At 37.5% G+C, this 17128-nt stretch overlaps 1 protein-coding gene across 2 annotated transcripts; it reads right to left on the bottom strand.

The window, feature by feature from the left end:
* Window positions 1-1532: 1532 nt before the first annotated feature.
* odam (odontogenic, ameloblast associated) lies at window positions 1533-16545 on the bottom strand. 2 transcript variants are annotated; one of them, XM_012957733.2, is made up of 10 exons: window positions 16303-16545; window positions 12323-12430; window positions 12197-12238; window positions 11050-11085; window positions 10594-10806; window positions 9324-9371; window positions 8639-8689; window positions 5668-5820; window positions 3490-3543; window positions 1533-1665 (listed from the first exon to the last, which is right to left on the bottom strand). In XM_012957733.2, exons 2-9 carry the CDS (start codon window positions 12374-12376, stop codon window positions 3505-3507), a joined length of 636 nt encoding a protein of 211 aa, XP_012813187.1. In that variant the 5' UTR covers window positions 12377-12430; window positions 16303-16545; the 3' UTR covers window positions 1533-1665; window positions 3490-3504.
* Window positions 16546-17128: the final 583 nt, after the last annotated feature.

The raw sequence follows: 17128 nt of genomic DNA, 5'->3' as shown, positions 1-17128 counted from the left end.
TCAGGAAGGGGGCAAATAGTTTTTCACACCACTGTAGTTGCACGTCTCTGCACTCTCTCCAGCTCATTAATATCCTTCTTAAGGACTGGAGCCCAAAACTGCACCACATACTCAAGGTGAGGCCTTACCAGGGACCTATAGAGGCAAAATTATGTTCTCATCCCTTGAGTCAATGCCCTTTTTTATACAAGACAGCACTTTATTTGCTTTAGTAGCCACAGAATGACACTGCCTGGAATTAGACAACTTGTTATCTACAAAAACCCCTAGATCCTTCTCCATTAAGGATACCCGCAACACACTACCATTCAGTAGATAGTTCGCTTATATTATTTCTACCAAAGTGTATAACTTTGCACTTGTTGACATTGAACCTCATTTTCCAGTTTGCTGCCCAGTTTTCCAATTTTGTCAAATCTCTCTGCAAAGCGGCAGCATCCTGCATGGAACTTATAGTTTTGCACAATTTTGTGTCATCAACAAAAATACAAACAGTACTGTCTATGCCCACCTCCAGGTCATTAATAAACAAGTTAAAAAGCAAAGGACCAAGGACTAAACCCTGCGGTACTCCACTAACAACACTGGCCCAATTAGAAAATGTTCCATTTACCACCACTCTTTGTAATCTATCCTTCAGACAGTTCTCTATCCAATTACAGATATTATGTTCTAGGCCAATATCCCTCAATGTGAGGTACTGTATCAAACGCTTTAGCAAAGTCCAAGTAGATGACATCAACTGCCATTCCAGCATCGAGGTTCCTGCTCACCTCCTCATAAAAGGCGACTAAATTAGTCTGGCAAGATCTGTTATGCATAAAACCATGCTGGCACAAACTTATAGTATTGTGAACTGCAATGTATTCAAGTACCCTATCCCTTATTACCCCTTCCAAAAGTTTTCCTACTACTGATGTCAGACTAACAGGCCTATAGTTTTCAGGCTGAGAACGGGATCCCTTTTTAAATAACAGCACCACATTAGCAATCCGCCAGTCTCTCGGCACCATGCCAGACCTCAACGAATCCTGAAAAATTAAGTGAAGATGTTTGGCAATCACAGGGCTCAGCTCATTTAATACCCTGGGATGAATCCCATCCGGTCCTGGACCTTTGTTTACCTTTACATGTTCAAGTCTCTTTTAAATTTCCTCCCGAGTGACCCATGCGCCAGTAGCTAAATTACTAGAACTGGGCATATTACAAGGGAAGCCTTCATTATCTGGCTCCTCAGATGTATAGACAGATGAAAAATAAGAGTTCAAAATTTCTGCTTTTTTCCCGTTCTCATCAACCAACTTACCCCCCGTGATAATAAGGTTCCCACCCCTTCTTGCTTAATTTTTTCACTATTCACATAATTAAAAAATAATTTTGGATTCTTTTTACTCCTAGCTGCAATATCCCTTTCCATCTCTATTTCTATTCTGTTTAATGATAGCGTTATATTTATTATGTTATAGTGCAGAACAATACAAACAAAGCATTGCATGTTTCTTAGAGTAGAAAATAGATTGTACCCAAAAGACTGTTTTTTAAATATTTTTAATGAATGACAAATAGGCATGGCATTTTGCTTGGAAAGTTAAGGAAGGACCAAGTTGGCGTTATATATCACACAGGTAGACATGGCTGCTGGGTTGTTCAGTAACAGCAACATCCCTTGAATGTAAACCAAAATAAAATTATTTAATTATATCTAACACAACTTTATTGCAAAACAAGCTGAACAGTCTTTAAAACAATTCTGATTATTTATTGCCAGTTTTAAGTGATTATATTTTCTAGACACTACAGAGTATATATGTGATATGTTATGTACTGGTAAGACTAGGGTTGGCACTTTTTTATATAAACTATACTGGCCAAGGTGGGGGGGCGGATTGTGGTGTAAATGGGAGGAGTCTAATATCAAAGGGCATGTCATCAAGCATGAAATCTGTAGGGGATTTGGTTATTATAAATACTTGGAAGGGAAGAAAGGGGTGGATCGACTAGTTATTACAAATTTATCAAGAACGTTGCTGGTATATTTGTAATACCAACCCAGGCTGGTGGTTTACTGGCAAGGCTGGGGAAAATACAGGCCGGGTGGCAACCCTAGGGGAGATGGGTGTAGCAATGCCTACCCAGAAAGAAAAAGAAGTTTGTTTTTATTCTGTTTTCTTGTTACATCACATGCTTGGAACAAAGGGCAAAGCAGACTTTATAAAGTGGGTGACATGTAGCTACACTGAATAGGATAATGCATATTTTGAAACATTTTTCACAATTTTTTGTTCTTTTCATATTTCATAACCCGTTTAAGGAAAATTAGCAAGAGCTTTGAATTCCAGAGGTTAAAAAGTGCAATGAGCATGTAGAAGATAAAATGGGAGAAGATTGCTGGGAAACCAAATGGCAAAGTGTATAAAGATAAGGAGGGGGTTATAGAGAACAGAAGAAAAGAAGAAAATAGGGGACACAAATAGAGAAAATGTATAGAATGGTAGCAGATTAAGGAACAGTGAGAGGGGATGATGTATATTAAATATTGTGGGGATTATGTAAAATATGCTGGGGTTGTGTTACAACATGCAATGTACAGGCATGGCACAGTGTTTGCAGAAGCTGAATTGGCAGGCAGGAAAATTCTTATGCACTATTTTCACTTTAGGGCATATAGGGCAGCGGTCGGCAAACCGCGGCTCGCGAGCCACAAGCGGCTCTTTTGCCCCTTGAATTTGGCTTTTCCTGGTGCGCGCTCGCACGTACAGTAAGATCGCATTGTCGTCGCCCGTAGCAAATAACGGCAGGAGGGGGTGGTCTTTGGGCTATGGGAAACGAGGCACAGGCGGGGGGCGGGATACGCAGTGCAGGGGAGGCTCACTGAGCCAGTGACAGTCTGCAGTCTCATGAGCAACAGTAACTTCCGTAAATTCCATAAAATTTGGCTCAACAATTTTGTTGATATTTGGCTCAGTTGACTAACAAGTTTGCCCACCACTGATATAGTGCATCAAACTGTTCATTAGAAGTAAATAGCAAAGTGGCTTTGCTTTAAAGTAGTTGAAATGCTTATTATAACAGTGGTTATGGCTTATAATTATGGGAAAGGATTTTAGGCATACCGTGCTACATGTGGCATTCCTTCACTTTTTTTGCACCAAGTCAAGCACTGTTACAGGTAGCATGATGTTGTTAACATCTGTGTGTTTATTATGAGCAAATAGACTAGGAGAATTTGATCTTCTATTAATATACAACCCTATAATTTGAGAAAAACAACAAATTCTTGCTCCCAAGAACCAACTGCACACTTTTGCAGTGGAGCAACCAACTCATACAGCTGTAAATGTATGTTAAACACACATAAATAAGACAGGGGAAAATGAAAATGCCCGAGAGCAGTGTTAAAAAATAAAGGTGATTTATGCACTTACCATACCCTAATTTGTATGGACTATACCTGTATTTGTATTTAAAATATAGAGTAAAAATACTTACTATTGGAATTTAGCATTAGGGTAATTGCGGTGCCTCAGCATTATCTGGGTAAACCTAAATGATAGTAAGAATAAGTAAGAAAATTATTTTGTAAACCACAATTGAATTGCATGTGCAAGCTTCATATTTATAGACTTTAAAAGGTTTTTAGAAAGTTGATTTGAGTTTATTAAAAAAGATTAATTTTATTATTTTTGTTCTGATATAGTATATTATTATAATTTCCCCCAAAACAATTTGCTCAAACCATATGTGAAACAATATTTTAAGTGCTTATGTAGAAACACTGTACATTATGGAGCAATACAGTACATCCAAGTAATCAATTATAGAACATTTAAGTAGTGAAATGTGGCTGTGTTTAGAGACATATAGAGAAATATATCTGTAATGATTTGTATTTTACTTCATCATTATTTTTCAGTTATATTATTAAAGAGGCGCAATTTTAAAGTAATCCTGAGGTAAGATATATATATATATATATATATATAAATATATATATAGAAGTCCAAGAATTGGGTGCACACCAGGATATTTTTTAAAAATTAAAACATTACTTTTATTTAAACATGCTGTTAAAACAGGCATGATTATGGTCTTAGGAGGAGACCGAAACGTTGGCCTGTTTTAACAGCATGTTTAAATAAAAGTAACGTTTTAATTTTTAAAAAATATCCTGGTGTGCACCCAATTCTTGGACTTCTGGATAATTAGACACATGGAGGTAGCACCCAGGTGATATATATTACGGGTTTGGTGTGCTGAAAATTTTGTGGACTCTGTATATATATATATATATATATATATATATACGGTATACTTCTGTGTACCCTCCCTTAGCCAGCCATCCTTATCTCATTAACTCTCTAGCTAATCCTATCTAATCTGATCCTGCTATACTGAAAGCATATCTAAAATCCTTGCCATAAAGCAAGGCAGGGCATATTAATGCCTGAATTCCTCCATAGGGAACACTCTCTTAGTTGTTTCAATATTATGTGGTTCAGTCTTGGAAAAGTTTGTTCTATTTTGCAGTTCTAGTTTTGCCTGTATGTTATCCACCCACTTACACTTAAATTGCCATGCACTTAAAGATACACTAAGTTGGTAGGGTCACCAAGTGGGGGGCTCTTTTCCTGATATGCCTACCTTATGGTGGGCAATATTGGCTTGATCCCGATCTCGATCCTGATCAAAATTATATTGCCGAGATAGAGGCCATATCAACATGCCGATGCACTCCTTATCCCAACAGGATTTTTAAATGTGGTTGACATTTGGCTGATTTTTGGCCAGAAATCAGTTATTTTAAGGCCCCATACATGGGCCAATAAACTGCTGACTAAGACTGTTGAAAGCTTTTATCGGCCTGTGTATGGCTACCTTTAGCTGTACAGAGAAGGGACCTTCCTACAGTATATTTGTTTACCACAAGGCACTTAATCTTTGTATAGTTATATTTAGTATAATGGATTTCCCCACTGTGTGTACTTTTCTATATTGGAAAAATAAGCAGTGCTGCATATCCTAGCAACGCTTTATAAATAGTTAGACATATATATATGACAGTTAAACACTGTTTTATTGTATACATTGTTTTCAGGCCAATGTAAATATTTATTTGGCAACAATATCCCTTTAACATAAGTGTAGCACACAGCCTTAAAGGGTTAGAAATACAAGAAAGGTCTAATGAAATAGAACAAGCAGTAAATTTAAATAATTTAACTATATAGATACTTCATCATTTCAAGCACAATTACAACATGCTAATTCGATGGGGTGGGGGGCTTTTTTCTATAATTTCTCACACCACATAGCACCCTTAATACAGTATATGTAGAGGATTACTGTATGTACCCTGTTCTGTGATTTAAAATGTCTATTAAAGATCATCAAGGTGTTCTGTGATATATACTGTACATGTCCAATGACAAAGTTATTTTATAAAGGTCATGGAACTGTAATGTCAAGTTCAAACAACCCAACTTTTTAAGATTATCATTTATGGAACAGTACATCATGAAATGTCCATTCTGTACATCAAAGTATTGCCCTGCTTGTTCTGCTAAATTCTGAACTGCTGTGTTTTGTATAAATGTGCATTGCTGCACATAGAAGTAGAGCAAAGATATTCATATACTGTTATTCATAACTTTTATTAGAATTTGATACCTTGACTTCCAGATTCAGTGATTCAAGAGCACGGTTTTCTCCAAAAGCCTGAGGAACATCGGGGGCTTTAGTGGGAAGTTGAAGACCACCAAAAGGAATCATTTCTGGATTGGCTGCGTCTCCATTTAACTGTGGCACAAAGCATCCTAGCACCTAATTTCATAAATATCACTGCATGAAAAATGTTGCCAACCATTTTTTAAATCCATATTTGCTATATAGAATAACAACAATGTTTCCATGCTCTAGGCTCCTAAGCATATAATTTTTGATTTTCATATTGGAGTCTGTTTATAAACAGTATCTAGTAGAATTAAGTCTAAAACAACTGGACTTTTCTGAGTTTTTCTTGAAAACGTTTCACCACTCATGCGAGTGGCTTCTTCAGTTCAAATGACTGGTAGGGAATTCACCGTTATTTAAACTCTTGATGGTAGTAGAGTCACAGACATCCAATCACAATGGTTCCATTGAACTTGTTCAGTTAGGTGTTAGCTGAAACTGACAGGTGTAAGAAGGTATGATCCAATCACAATGGTACCAAGATTCTCATTGATGAAGGTGTTAATTCTTCAAAGTACATGACTGGAAGTGTGAACTGTTGTGAAACTGCCGGGGTAAGGATGTTAACGTGCCATTGTATGTTGGTGACAAGCGGTGTCTCAGGCCCCCTCCTCTGTTCAGGGATGGTTTTTCCAGGCTGGCATAAATGGCCTCTTTCACACCTCTTTCAAACCATCTGTCCTCTCGGTCCAAAATATGCACATTACTGTCCTCAAAAGAGTGACCTTTTTCTTTGAGGTGTAGATAGACTGCTGAGTCTTGTCCTGAGGAGTTTGCCCGCCTATGTTGGGCCATTCTCTTACAGAGAGGTTGTTTTGTCTCCCCAATGTATAAGTCTGAGCACTCTTCACTACACTGGACAGCATAGACCACATTACTTTTCATGTGCTTGGGTGTTGGGTCTTTCGGGTGCACCAGCTTTTGTCTCAGGGTGTTGCTGGGTTTGAAAAACACAGGAATGCGATGTTTGTTGAAAATTCGCCTAAGTTTTTCTGATGTTCCAGCAACATATGGGATGACTATGTTGTTTCGCCTGCTGTGTTCCTCCCTTCCGTTTGTAGGTCTGGTCTTTCTGCTGGTCTTTGATTTGGTTTTGATGAAGGCCCAGTCTGGGTACCCACAAGTTTTCAGAACTCCTTTTAGATGTTTATATTCTTTCTCCTTAGCCTCTGCATTGGATGCCACAGTTTCAGCCCGATGATGTAGAGTCCTAATTACACCCAGTTTATGTTCCAAAGGGTGGTGGGAATCAAACAGCAAGTACTGGTCTGTGTGGGTGGGTTTCCTGTATACTTCAATATCCAGGTCCCTCCCCTCTTTGATAACTATAGCACAGTCCAAAAAAGCCAGTTTGCTGTCTTTCACATCTTCCCTTGTGAACGTGATGTTTTTGTCCACCGAGTTTATGTGTTTGGTGAAGGCTGGAACCTCGTGTTCTTTAATTAATCCTTACCCCGGCAGTTTCACAACAGTTCACACTTCCATTCATGTGCTTTGAAGGATTAACACCTTCATCAATGAGAATCTTGGTACCATTGTGATTGGATAATACCTTCTTACACCTGTCAGTTTCAGCTAACACCTAACTGAACAAGTTCAATGGAGCCATTGTGATTGGATGTCTGTGACTCTACTACCATCAAGAGTTTAAATAACGGGGAATTCCCTACCAGTCATTTGAACTGAAGAAGCCACTCGGATGAGTGGTGAAACGTTTTCAAGAAAAACTCAGAAAAGTCCAGTGGTTTTAGACTTAATTCTACTAGATACTGTATATCATGACCTGGATGAATGAGAATCTTCATAGACATCTGTTTATAAAGTTGTGAAAAACATCAGTGATCCAGCATGTTTCTAACACTGTGTATTGCCTCAAGGGACCAAAGTAAAAGCAGCACCTTTTTCAAAAATGTAGTGAACATGTGCCATGTCCACTTTGTTATGTAGTTTCTTATGCAAGGTAAATTCTTCACATTCACTTAAAAGGGTTATGAAAAGAAAACAGGCAAATGGTGTGTAAGCAGACTTGGGAAAAATTGGTGGAAGTTTATGTACTGCTTACCACTGACCTACTACCTATGCTAAATTGGTTGACCCAGTTTTTTGGTTTGTCTGAGCATAAATTTCATGCAGAAGACAACTGTGTATTTCTGGCCAGCTCTAGAAATAGTTGTAGAATCAAGGGATGTATTCCTGTTAATGTTTATATTAGACAAAGATGACTTGCTGTACTTATCATATGCAGGGAATCATGGGACAGAATGTACACAAAAGGGTATATTTATCATACTGTGTAAAAAGTGGAGTAAGACATCACCGGTGATGTTGCTCATACAAGCCAATCAGATGCTTTGCTTTGATTTTCTAACTGTTGAAATCTAATTGCTGATTGGTTGCCCTGGGCAACATCACCAGCAATGCTTCACTCCACTTTTTAGACAGCGTGATAAATATATCCCTTTGTTCGGTATCTGGAGATGATTCCTTGGCTACATGGGGAAGACAGTGAGGGGGGGGTCATTTATAATCTTTGGGCAAAAATGCACCTGGGCAGTAACTCATGGCAACCAATAAGATATTTTGCCTTCATTGTTGTACCTTCAGCTGGTTGAAAAAGGCTATCACTGATAGGTTGCTATAAGTTACTATAGGTTACTGCCCAGGCGCAAATTTGCCCAATGTTTATAAATGTGCCCCATCTGAAGCATCCTACACTGATTTTTTATTCAGAATGTAAATCTCTTTAGAGATACATTGGTTTGTACAGTGATGATAACAGTGGCACATAGTTCCATCATCTTAACAAAAGGCAGTTATGCTGAGAAAGCTTTCCTTATTATTGTCATATTTCACCAGAAATATATTATTTTTTGCCCCAAACAAGCTTTCCATAAAGTAGTCTTTTTACCTGTTCAGGGAGCTGTTGGGTTCCTGTTTCGTGTGGTGGTACGGCTCCAATCTGTTGTTGAAATAAAACAATGATAAAAATGCATATCCCTAGAAATCTGCACATATAAAACAAATTAAAAATGTTTACTTTTTTTAAAATTACATTTTTTATTATGTTACAGGTCCTCAATACACCTATAGTATAGCAATTTGTCTGTATTATGTAGCATTATTTACAGTGCTGAGGAATATATTAGCCCTTCATAAATGATTATAATATGATGTTATTTTAACAAAATAAATATGGCAGAGCTAATGTAAAACATGTTTCAACATATGAACAATATTAAAGCTTTGTATGTGCAGCTATGGCAGCTGCAGAATTCTGAATAAAGGATGGTACCTGCATGCCAATGGCAATGAAAGGGAAGAATAACCCCTGTGGTTTATTAAGCCAAACAAAAAATCCAACAAAGTGTCCCTTTATCAGATCAGAATGCTAACAGCCATTTGCCTTAACAATAAGCAATATGTATTCAAGCTAGGGTTACCACCTTTTTTTGGAAAAAAATACCAGCCACCCTATATTTTTATCTTTCTTTCCTATTAATAACATTGGCATTAAGCATCATTTTTAACGGCCAGTAAAATACTGGCCAGGTGGCAAGCCTTATTCAAGTTAAATACCTTATCATGTTCCTTACCTGGCCTTGCTTGGGGGATAATCCATAAGAAACAACATACAGCATCATCTGTTGAAGGAAAATAACTAATTTTAAAAAATGTCTTCCTGTAGAGTCACTTAGAGTTATATTTATCATGCTGTGCAAAAAGTGGAGTGAAACATTACCAGTGATGTTGCTCATAGCAGCCAATCAGATGCTTTTCTTTTCTAACTGTTGAAATCTAATGGCTGATTGGTTGCCCTGGGCAACATCACCAGTAATGCTTCATTCCACTTTTTACACAGCATGATAAATATACCCAGTTGCCACCTGTTTGATTTATTAGGGCTATTCGGATTTTCAGCTGTTCGTGTTTCAGTCTTGTGAAATCCAAACAATAATCTGACCAATAAATAAAACATTTACAATACTATAAATAATACATAAATTTAAGATACTCTGATTTTTTTTCTTCAACATGATTTAGCTATCATTAAGTACAGTTAATTATTATTACAGAAAGATAAAGCAAATCATTCAAAAATGAGGAATTGTTTTTCTAAATAAGAATTGCTTTCTGGATAACTGTTTTCTAGATAACTGTTTTCTATATGATAGATCTCATGCCTTTAATTAAAGAATTGGAATTAATCATGAAACAGAATATAGATACAGAATATAGACAGAGCTAAGCTTGCCACCTGTCCTGTTTTGAACTGGATATCCTAGTTTTTCAAAGGGTTGTTCAGTTCAAAACTTTCTGTCTAATTTATAACACTGAGAAAACTGTACAGAAATTCAGTCAAGTGCATCTAAGTGATGCAATAACCCTGTCTGACATCATTGTGCCTCCCCTTGACATCATCATCCCAACCAACAGCGTCACTGCCCCACCCCTAATTCCATCACCCCTTCTTTGATTGGATTTAGCCACTAGCAAAGGTGGCAACCCTAGAGTCACTGTAAAATATTTTTATTATATATGTTATTTTTATTGCAGATGACTGAAATGGATGACCTAAGTGGCAACTATGATGTGAAGCTGTTATGAAAAGACCCAAGGAGCTCTTTCCATATAACATAAGATGCTATTTGTTAGGAAAATAGATGGAATATTCATTTCATACAGACAAATGAAAAGGGTATATTGCAAATTTAAAACTAAGAAGGGGGTCATTGTTTGAAACCACTTTTTAAAATTACTAAAAGTGCCAGTGATCTATCAACCTTTTAAAATATGAAGCCAGTTTAATGATAATACAACCAAGGCACTGGTCACACTAATGTAAAAAGTATCTGTGCTACTTACCTGATTAGGGTGTTGCTGATTTTGATAAGGTGCCTGCAATACTCCATCCATTATTAAAAAGGGAGTCCCCGCATTCGGCACCATCTTTTGCAAAGGAATAAGATTTTGTAGATTTGGAGTACGGGCACCATGTTGGATTTGTGTCAAACCTGGAATTTTGGACTGCAGCTGTTTTTGCAAGACTCCGGTACCAAGAGCATTTAGTGCGCCACCCTGTGCAAAATAAATGAGTTCAAAATATAAGTGTTGTGTTGTATTGAAAACAGTACCTAAATATATACTTAATACTATAATACTTGTTGTTAAGAGTACATTTAGTGCATACTTTGCTTACTAACATATTTTTTGTTTTTCCCTCAGTGTTTCCCTTCTTAGAATCATATCTGCCCTAATGCTTGCTTCTGCTGTGTACTGTGTTAAAAGCAGTGTGATAATGAAACAGTCTTTAATTTTTACCTGATACAGAGCAGGATCAACCATTCCCATCACAACCTAGAAACAAAGAACTACAATGTCACTTGTTTAATTTATGATCACCAAATCACATGTGTTATATTTTAAAAAGAAATACAGTCAGTCCATGTAGTGTAGGGATGTGCCAAAGTACCTCCAATGAATTCTAACACTTTCCTACCCAGCGCTCATTCTCTGTGTTATTTATTAATTGATTAGTGCTGTTGATGCAGTATATATATCTGGAGTTTATTGTTGGACAAGTTATGGGCGGGTCACCTAAATCCATTTATTGTTATTATCTTAAGATATCCATAATCATTTTATTCACTGCCCCTGCATATTAGAAACAAATGTAAGCCCATGTTTAACAACCACTACTTGACATGGGATCCAGTGGGAAAAAAATAGTATTATGTCAAATGTAAATCATAAAAGCTAATTGACTCTTTATTGCTAATTACATTGTTTTAAAATAAAAAGTGTGGCAGATTAACATAGGGCCTATCCAAGCTATGGAACCCATAGTTGAAAGTGTGTTGAGGCGGCAGAGACGGGGCAGGTCAGAAGAAGAGCCAGGGTGAGTTGGAGATAAAGGGGCGAAGCTGGGTCAGGGCACCACCCTGGTGTCTTCAATAAAGGGTTAATTCCACTATTAATACAAAAGTTGATACAACCTGTGATACACTACATTACGCATCTTAATAATGATAAATGCTGGATTTCAGCATGTATTTAGTATTTTCAGTGAATGCAGTGTTTTAGGTAAAAAATGCTCCTTTGCAAAAGGCCAGTAAAGTTTTTTAAAAGATTGTTCTGGCTCTATCACCAAGGAAATGAACAGGATAAAATACAGGTATTGCCCTCAACATTTTCCAAGCTAGTTATTAATCAAATAAGCAAAAAAAAAGAAAAAAAAAAAGAATTAGCTTCATAATGACGTCCAATAAATCTTGGGTTTCAAATGTAACCACGTGTGTGTGGAAGGTAAGAACATATCTATAGAATACAAAGTAAATGCTTACTTTTTGCTATATTAGTCAGGTTTGCAAAACTATTGAAATGCATTGCAGAAACAGCCTTGCGATTGAAAAGGTCTGAAAGTAAAGTAATTAGTTTCTCCTTCTGGTACTTTTATAAAAAAACGAACCTCATTGCTGTTGCTTGCAGAAAGGAGCCGCTGCACACCAAGCTAAAACCAAAGCAAACAGAATATTAGGTGAACTAAACATTAATGAAAATATGGATATAGCTGAGGATATTATTATTTACTGACTGGAAGGGCAAAGGATGCACCAATGAAGTGGAGAAATATGACAAGGAGATTCATTTTCTGATTAAACTGGGGTGCAATCGAGGGTCAGGGGAGAGCAGACGGCAATTCCTGAAAGGGCAAAAGCAAAAGAAGAATATTATTATCAATCATACTAGGAGATACATTTAAAATTTAGTCACATGCTCTCACAAAACCCAGTCCTACTAGTCATGCAGTGACAGAGGTTTTTTTGAGTGTGGTATAAAAGAAAATATATTTCTAAATGGCCGGCATAGGCTGAAAAAAAGTATTGACCTTTAAATGGGCATATATAGTGCTATTTTGAAAATTACTACCATTTTAGCATGTACAGCCTCAAATATAAATAGCATCAACTCTTTTTCCCACTTGCCTTGCCCACCCCTTTTGGTCAGTGTCTAAACTGTATAATGTCATCAGTGACAAAACAGGATCTGCTTTCTCCATTTTCATGCAAATCCATGCTCCGAGCCGGCTTCCAGGAAGGAGAGTGGGTGGGGAGAGGGTATTTATAGGTGAGTAGTGGGTGTCGTGGGGAACATGTCAGAGCAAAGGGAGGACTCCTCAGGGCGGGGGTCCAAGTGAGTTTGCTACTTTGTGTTTAAATATATATGCGACAGCATTCATGCTTAAACTTGGTGTATATATAAAACAGCCACAAGGTGGCACTGTGCATTTTGTTAAAGTGTGTTTTCAGTGGCTTTATGCTGTTGTATTACTGCACTCTGTTGGTTTTCTCTTTGTCTCTTCCTTCCACCTTTTTTCTTCTTGGTTTTCCACACTGTGACATGTGCATAACTCCCAACATTTTTAAAACGGGAAGAGGCACAAAAACAAATGCTGCACGCAGCCCGGCAAATTTTTGACCATGCCCATTTTTGCGACCACACCCTCTAAATACCACTCCCATTTGACCAAATTTGGCAGGTTATTTAACGTTTGAACACATTTCTGGGGCATTTGGGGTCCTGTCTTATGTGTTACTACAGTTTTGCTGCAAAATGTGAAATTGCCCTTTAAAATGCAAGTCTCAGTTCCCCCAATAGACCTGTTTAGCTTATTAGTTACAATTGTATCTCAGTGCTCTGGGCTCTCTGCCAAAAGCCCACTTATTTCATTAAAAGCAAGAAACAATGTTTCTAAGTGCAGGTGACCCTCGTTAAGATTTCTGGGCTCTCTGCTAAAAGCTACTTTAAGGCTGATGCCACACCAGGCGTAGGGCTGATTTTTTCGGCAAGCGGAAAAACGCTTGCCGGAAATTCAGCCCTACGCCTGCTACTTGTGCCTGCACCCGAATGAATGGAATACGCTCGGGTGCAGGCACATGTAGCGGATATACGCACGAAAACGAGTGAGAATGCAAAGTCTCGCGTTTTCTTGCGTATATCGGCTACATGTGCCTGCACCCGAGCGTATCCCATTCATTCGGGTGCAGGCACAAGTAGCAGGCGTAGGGCTGAATTTTCGGCAAGCGTTTTTCCGCTTGCCGAAAAAATCAGCCCTACGCCTGGTGTGGCATCAGCCTAAGGCTGATGCCACACGTGGCGTTTTTATGCTGCGTATTTTCTAATTCTCTTGGCGGCTGAAAAACGCACGATATCATCATCCATAGAAATAACTTGAAAAGACTCGAAGCAAACCACACAAAGCGTAAATACGCTAGAAAACGCTTTAGCACGGATTTTTTAAGCGTTTGCCGAAATACGCCAGTATTTGCACAGCAAGCTATTCCTATGTATACACAAAGGCAGCCCTAGTGGAAATACGCAGCGTTTTTTACTATTTTGCACTTTTAGCTCCATGGAAACGGGATTTGCTATGTCACGAGTACTAGGCTGAAAAACGCCATAGTCAGGGGCTGTGTGGCTTGTGTGGCGTTTTTAGGCTGAGAAAAAACGCAGCGTAAAAACACCACGTGTGGCATCAGCCTTAATTAAATTGTACCTTTTTTAGCTTCAGTGCAGGAGATCAAAGGGAAATTTCTCAGTAAGAATCCGGAACTGCGGGTTGAGCTGTCAAAAGACCGCAAAAATTGAGACAGCTGGGAGGTATGCATGTGCTCTGTTTTATCCCAGTGGGATTCAAAAGTAAACTTTCTCACAAGTTGCTGTGCTGAGTATTCCATCATAAAGACCACCTATGCCAACACTCTGCGTCCAATAGAGTTTTTTGCAGGGGTCCCGGCATTGAGTAGTTATGCCACTGAGTGTCATAATATTTTGAAATACTCATAATATTTGTTTAAGCAATATTCAGTATTTTTCAAAGGAGAATCTGCTTTCTAAGCATCCTATCAACCAAAATGCTATTTGATTGTAAGCAAACAAAATAATTTCTTAATGTTTCTAATCAAGCTCTGCCATATTTGTCCCGTTATTTTGATATTCAAACAAATTGCCTGTTTGCTAGTGTTACTGGGCTGGGGACATGCATATTACTTCAAATGACCAAGAAGGTACATTTATTTATATCTACAAAATAAATCAATAGTGACAAAAAATACAGGTTGTTCTAGAATGTCATACAGGTTTTTATATAAATAACTAAATATAGATTGGGAACTGTTTGTCATTCCCACATAAAGCATACTTAAATTGGACTAATTTAATACAGGAGAATTTTAGACTTTTTGACATCAAGTTCCCTTTATGGCCTAACATTGGCTCTGGGGTAGCTGTTTACTGCCATTCACACCCTTATACATCTATTTACTTGGCTTTTAGGAACATTTAAAGCAGCAAAAAAACATTTACCCTTACTTATTCTATTAAACATTTATCCCAATCTAAACAGCCTTTAGGTTGCCCCCCCTGCTCTGTTTTGCGCCCTCCAAGGGTGTCAGTTCTAAATTAAAGGAACAGTAACACCAAAAAATGAAAGTGTATAAAAGTAACTAAAATATAATGTGCTGCTGTCCTGCACTGGTAAAAGTTGTGTGTTTACTTCAGAAAGTCTACTATAATTTATATAAATAAGCTGCTATGTAGCCATGGAGGCAGCCATTCAAAGGAAAAAAGGCACAGGTACATAGCAGATAACAGATAAAACACTATTGTATTCTACAGAGCTTATCTGTTATCTGCTATGTAACCTGTGCCTTTTCTCCTTTTTTCCAGCTTGAATGCCTGCCCCCGTGGCTACACAGCAGCTTATTATATAAATTATAGTAGTGTTACTGTAGCAAACACACCAGTTTTACCAGTATTATATTTTTATTACTTTAAAGCTCTTTCATTTTTTGGTGTTACTGTTCCTTTAAGGGGACCTATGATCTACTAATATTTTGGAAACACCATAACAATTTATTTTTCATTTACATAAACACACAATCAAGTGGTTTAATTTTGATAATCATTTGCACAATCACCTTGCATTTTAGTAAACTCATTTAATATGCTTCTTAGTTTACTGGAAACTGAAACTAAGGGGCATATTTATCAAAATTTGTATAAATAAAAAAAGGCAGACGTGGAAAATATAACTGCAACAAAACTTGTGCTACTTTTTTTCTTGAACGCTAACTTATTTAGGAATAAAACGCAACAGAATATTCCTGTGTGTGTTTTGTCTCGGAAAACAAAGAGGCCAATTTAACAGATATCAAACTGAGGAAACCAGTTGGATGTTTCCCCATGTATCAAATCACACCCAACCTCTTTTAAAGTTTCCCAACCTCTTTAAGGTTTCTAACATCACAGTAAAGCAAATATTCAACTTTTGCTCTGCATATAGAAATGAAACAATAAAAATGACAAAGGCTGTTGTATAGACCTTAGAGTATAGGCCTAGTGAAGTTCACAATTTCCATGAATGAATGGAAACTAGGTCAGTTTTTCTGAAGGTTTGAGGCACACTACTAGTATTTTACTGTGGAGCTGAGCAACTTTAAATAATGCCACTATCTACAACAATTGGTATGCCCTCATATCTTGCAACACCTGTAAGCTATAGAGAAAAGTTACCTTCAGGGTTCCTCCTTTCAGCAGTAAGAGTCCAAAGCAAAAAATGAATTCTTCAGTTTAGCATCAATTTCTGCAGCTCCTTTTAAGTTAAGACTCTGACTCCTATAAGGTGATGATCCAACTAAGATAATGACCCATTGGTTACAAGGCTATCATTAAATGTAATACAGCACCCATTATCATTTTGAACTCCATTATTAAAAAGTCTTAAGTTATTGGTAACCCAGACATCCTACAGAGCAATGAAATTCCTCACAGGCAGAATACAAAAGGGAACTCTAAAAAGGTCATACTAACCAATTATATGTTTCTGTTAATATTCTACATTTCTTTTTATCATTTATTAAAGTGATGGTTCCTGATTTTAACAGGAACTTGTCACTATGCCTGTAAACTTTGGCCTTGCTAATTCTTTTTTTCTTCAATCTCACAGCTACTTACCCATATCAATTCCCAAAGGACAGTAGCTTTCCAAGTGATGTCCTGCTTGGGGGCTTTGGCCTGTCAGAACATTACCATGACTGTCATTCGTAAAGCTGCTCTGTTTAAAGCTGTGCTAGGGATCAACACAGGTTCAGAAGTGTAGGGCCGCAGGGACATGTAAGCATGTTCATGTAGGCAAAGAAACATATTCCTGTTAATATCAATTAAGTCAGCTGACCTGCTGTAAAATATCCAGGTTAAAAGCTTTGTGGGGCAGGCAGGGACCTTTTTCTCTTTCTTGTATCTAATCATTGATGTGTATATATGTTTATACTAAATAAATAAATAAATATATACAGTATATATATATGTTATAAATGTACAGTGCTGAGAATACTTTTCC

Source organism: Xenopus tropicalis, chromosome 1 (genome assembly GCF_000004195.4).
Source record: "Xenopus tropicalis strain Nigerian chromosome 1, UCB_Xtro_10.0, whole genome shotgun sequence".
Lineage (NCBI taxonomy): Eukaryota > Metazoa > Chordata > Amphibia > Anura > Pipidae > Xenopus > Xenopus tropicalis.
The sequence above is the reverse complement of the archived record's forward strand: the minus strand, read 5'-3'. Positions and strand labels throughout refer to the sequence as shown.

Coding starts and splice junctions, on each gene's coding strand:
- odam (XM_012957733.2), bottom strand. CDS start 12,376: ATGAATCTCCTTGTCATATTTCTCCACTTCATTGGTGCATCCTTTGCC. Junction 12,239..12,322: donor GTGCATCCTTTGCCCTTCCA/GTCAGTAAATAA, acceptor CTTTGGTTTTAG/CTTGGTGTGCAGCGGCTCCT. Junction 11,086..12,196: donor CTGCAAGCAACAGCAATGAG/GTTCGTTTTTTT, acceptor CTTTGTTTCTAG/GTTGTGATGGGAATGGTTGA.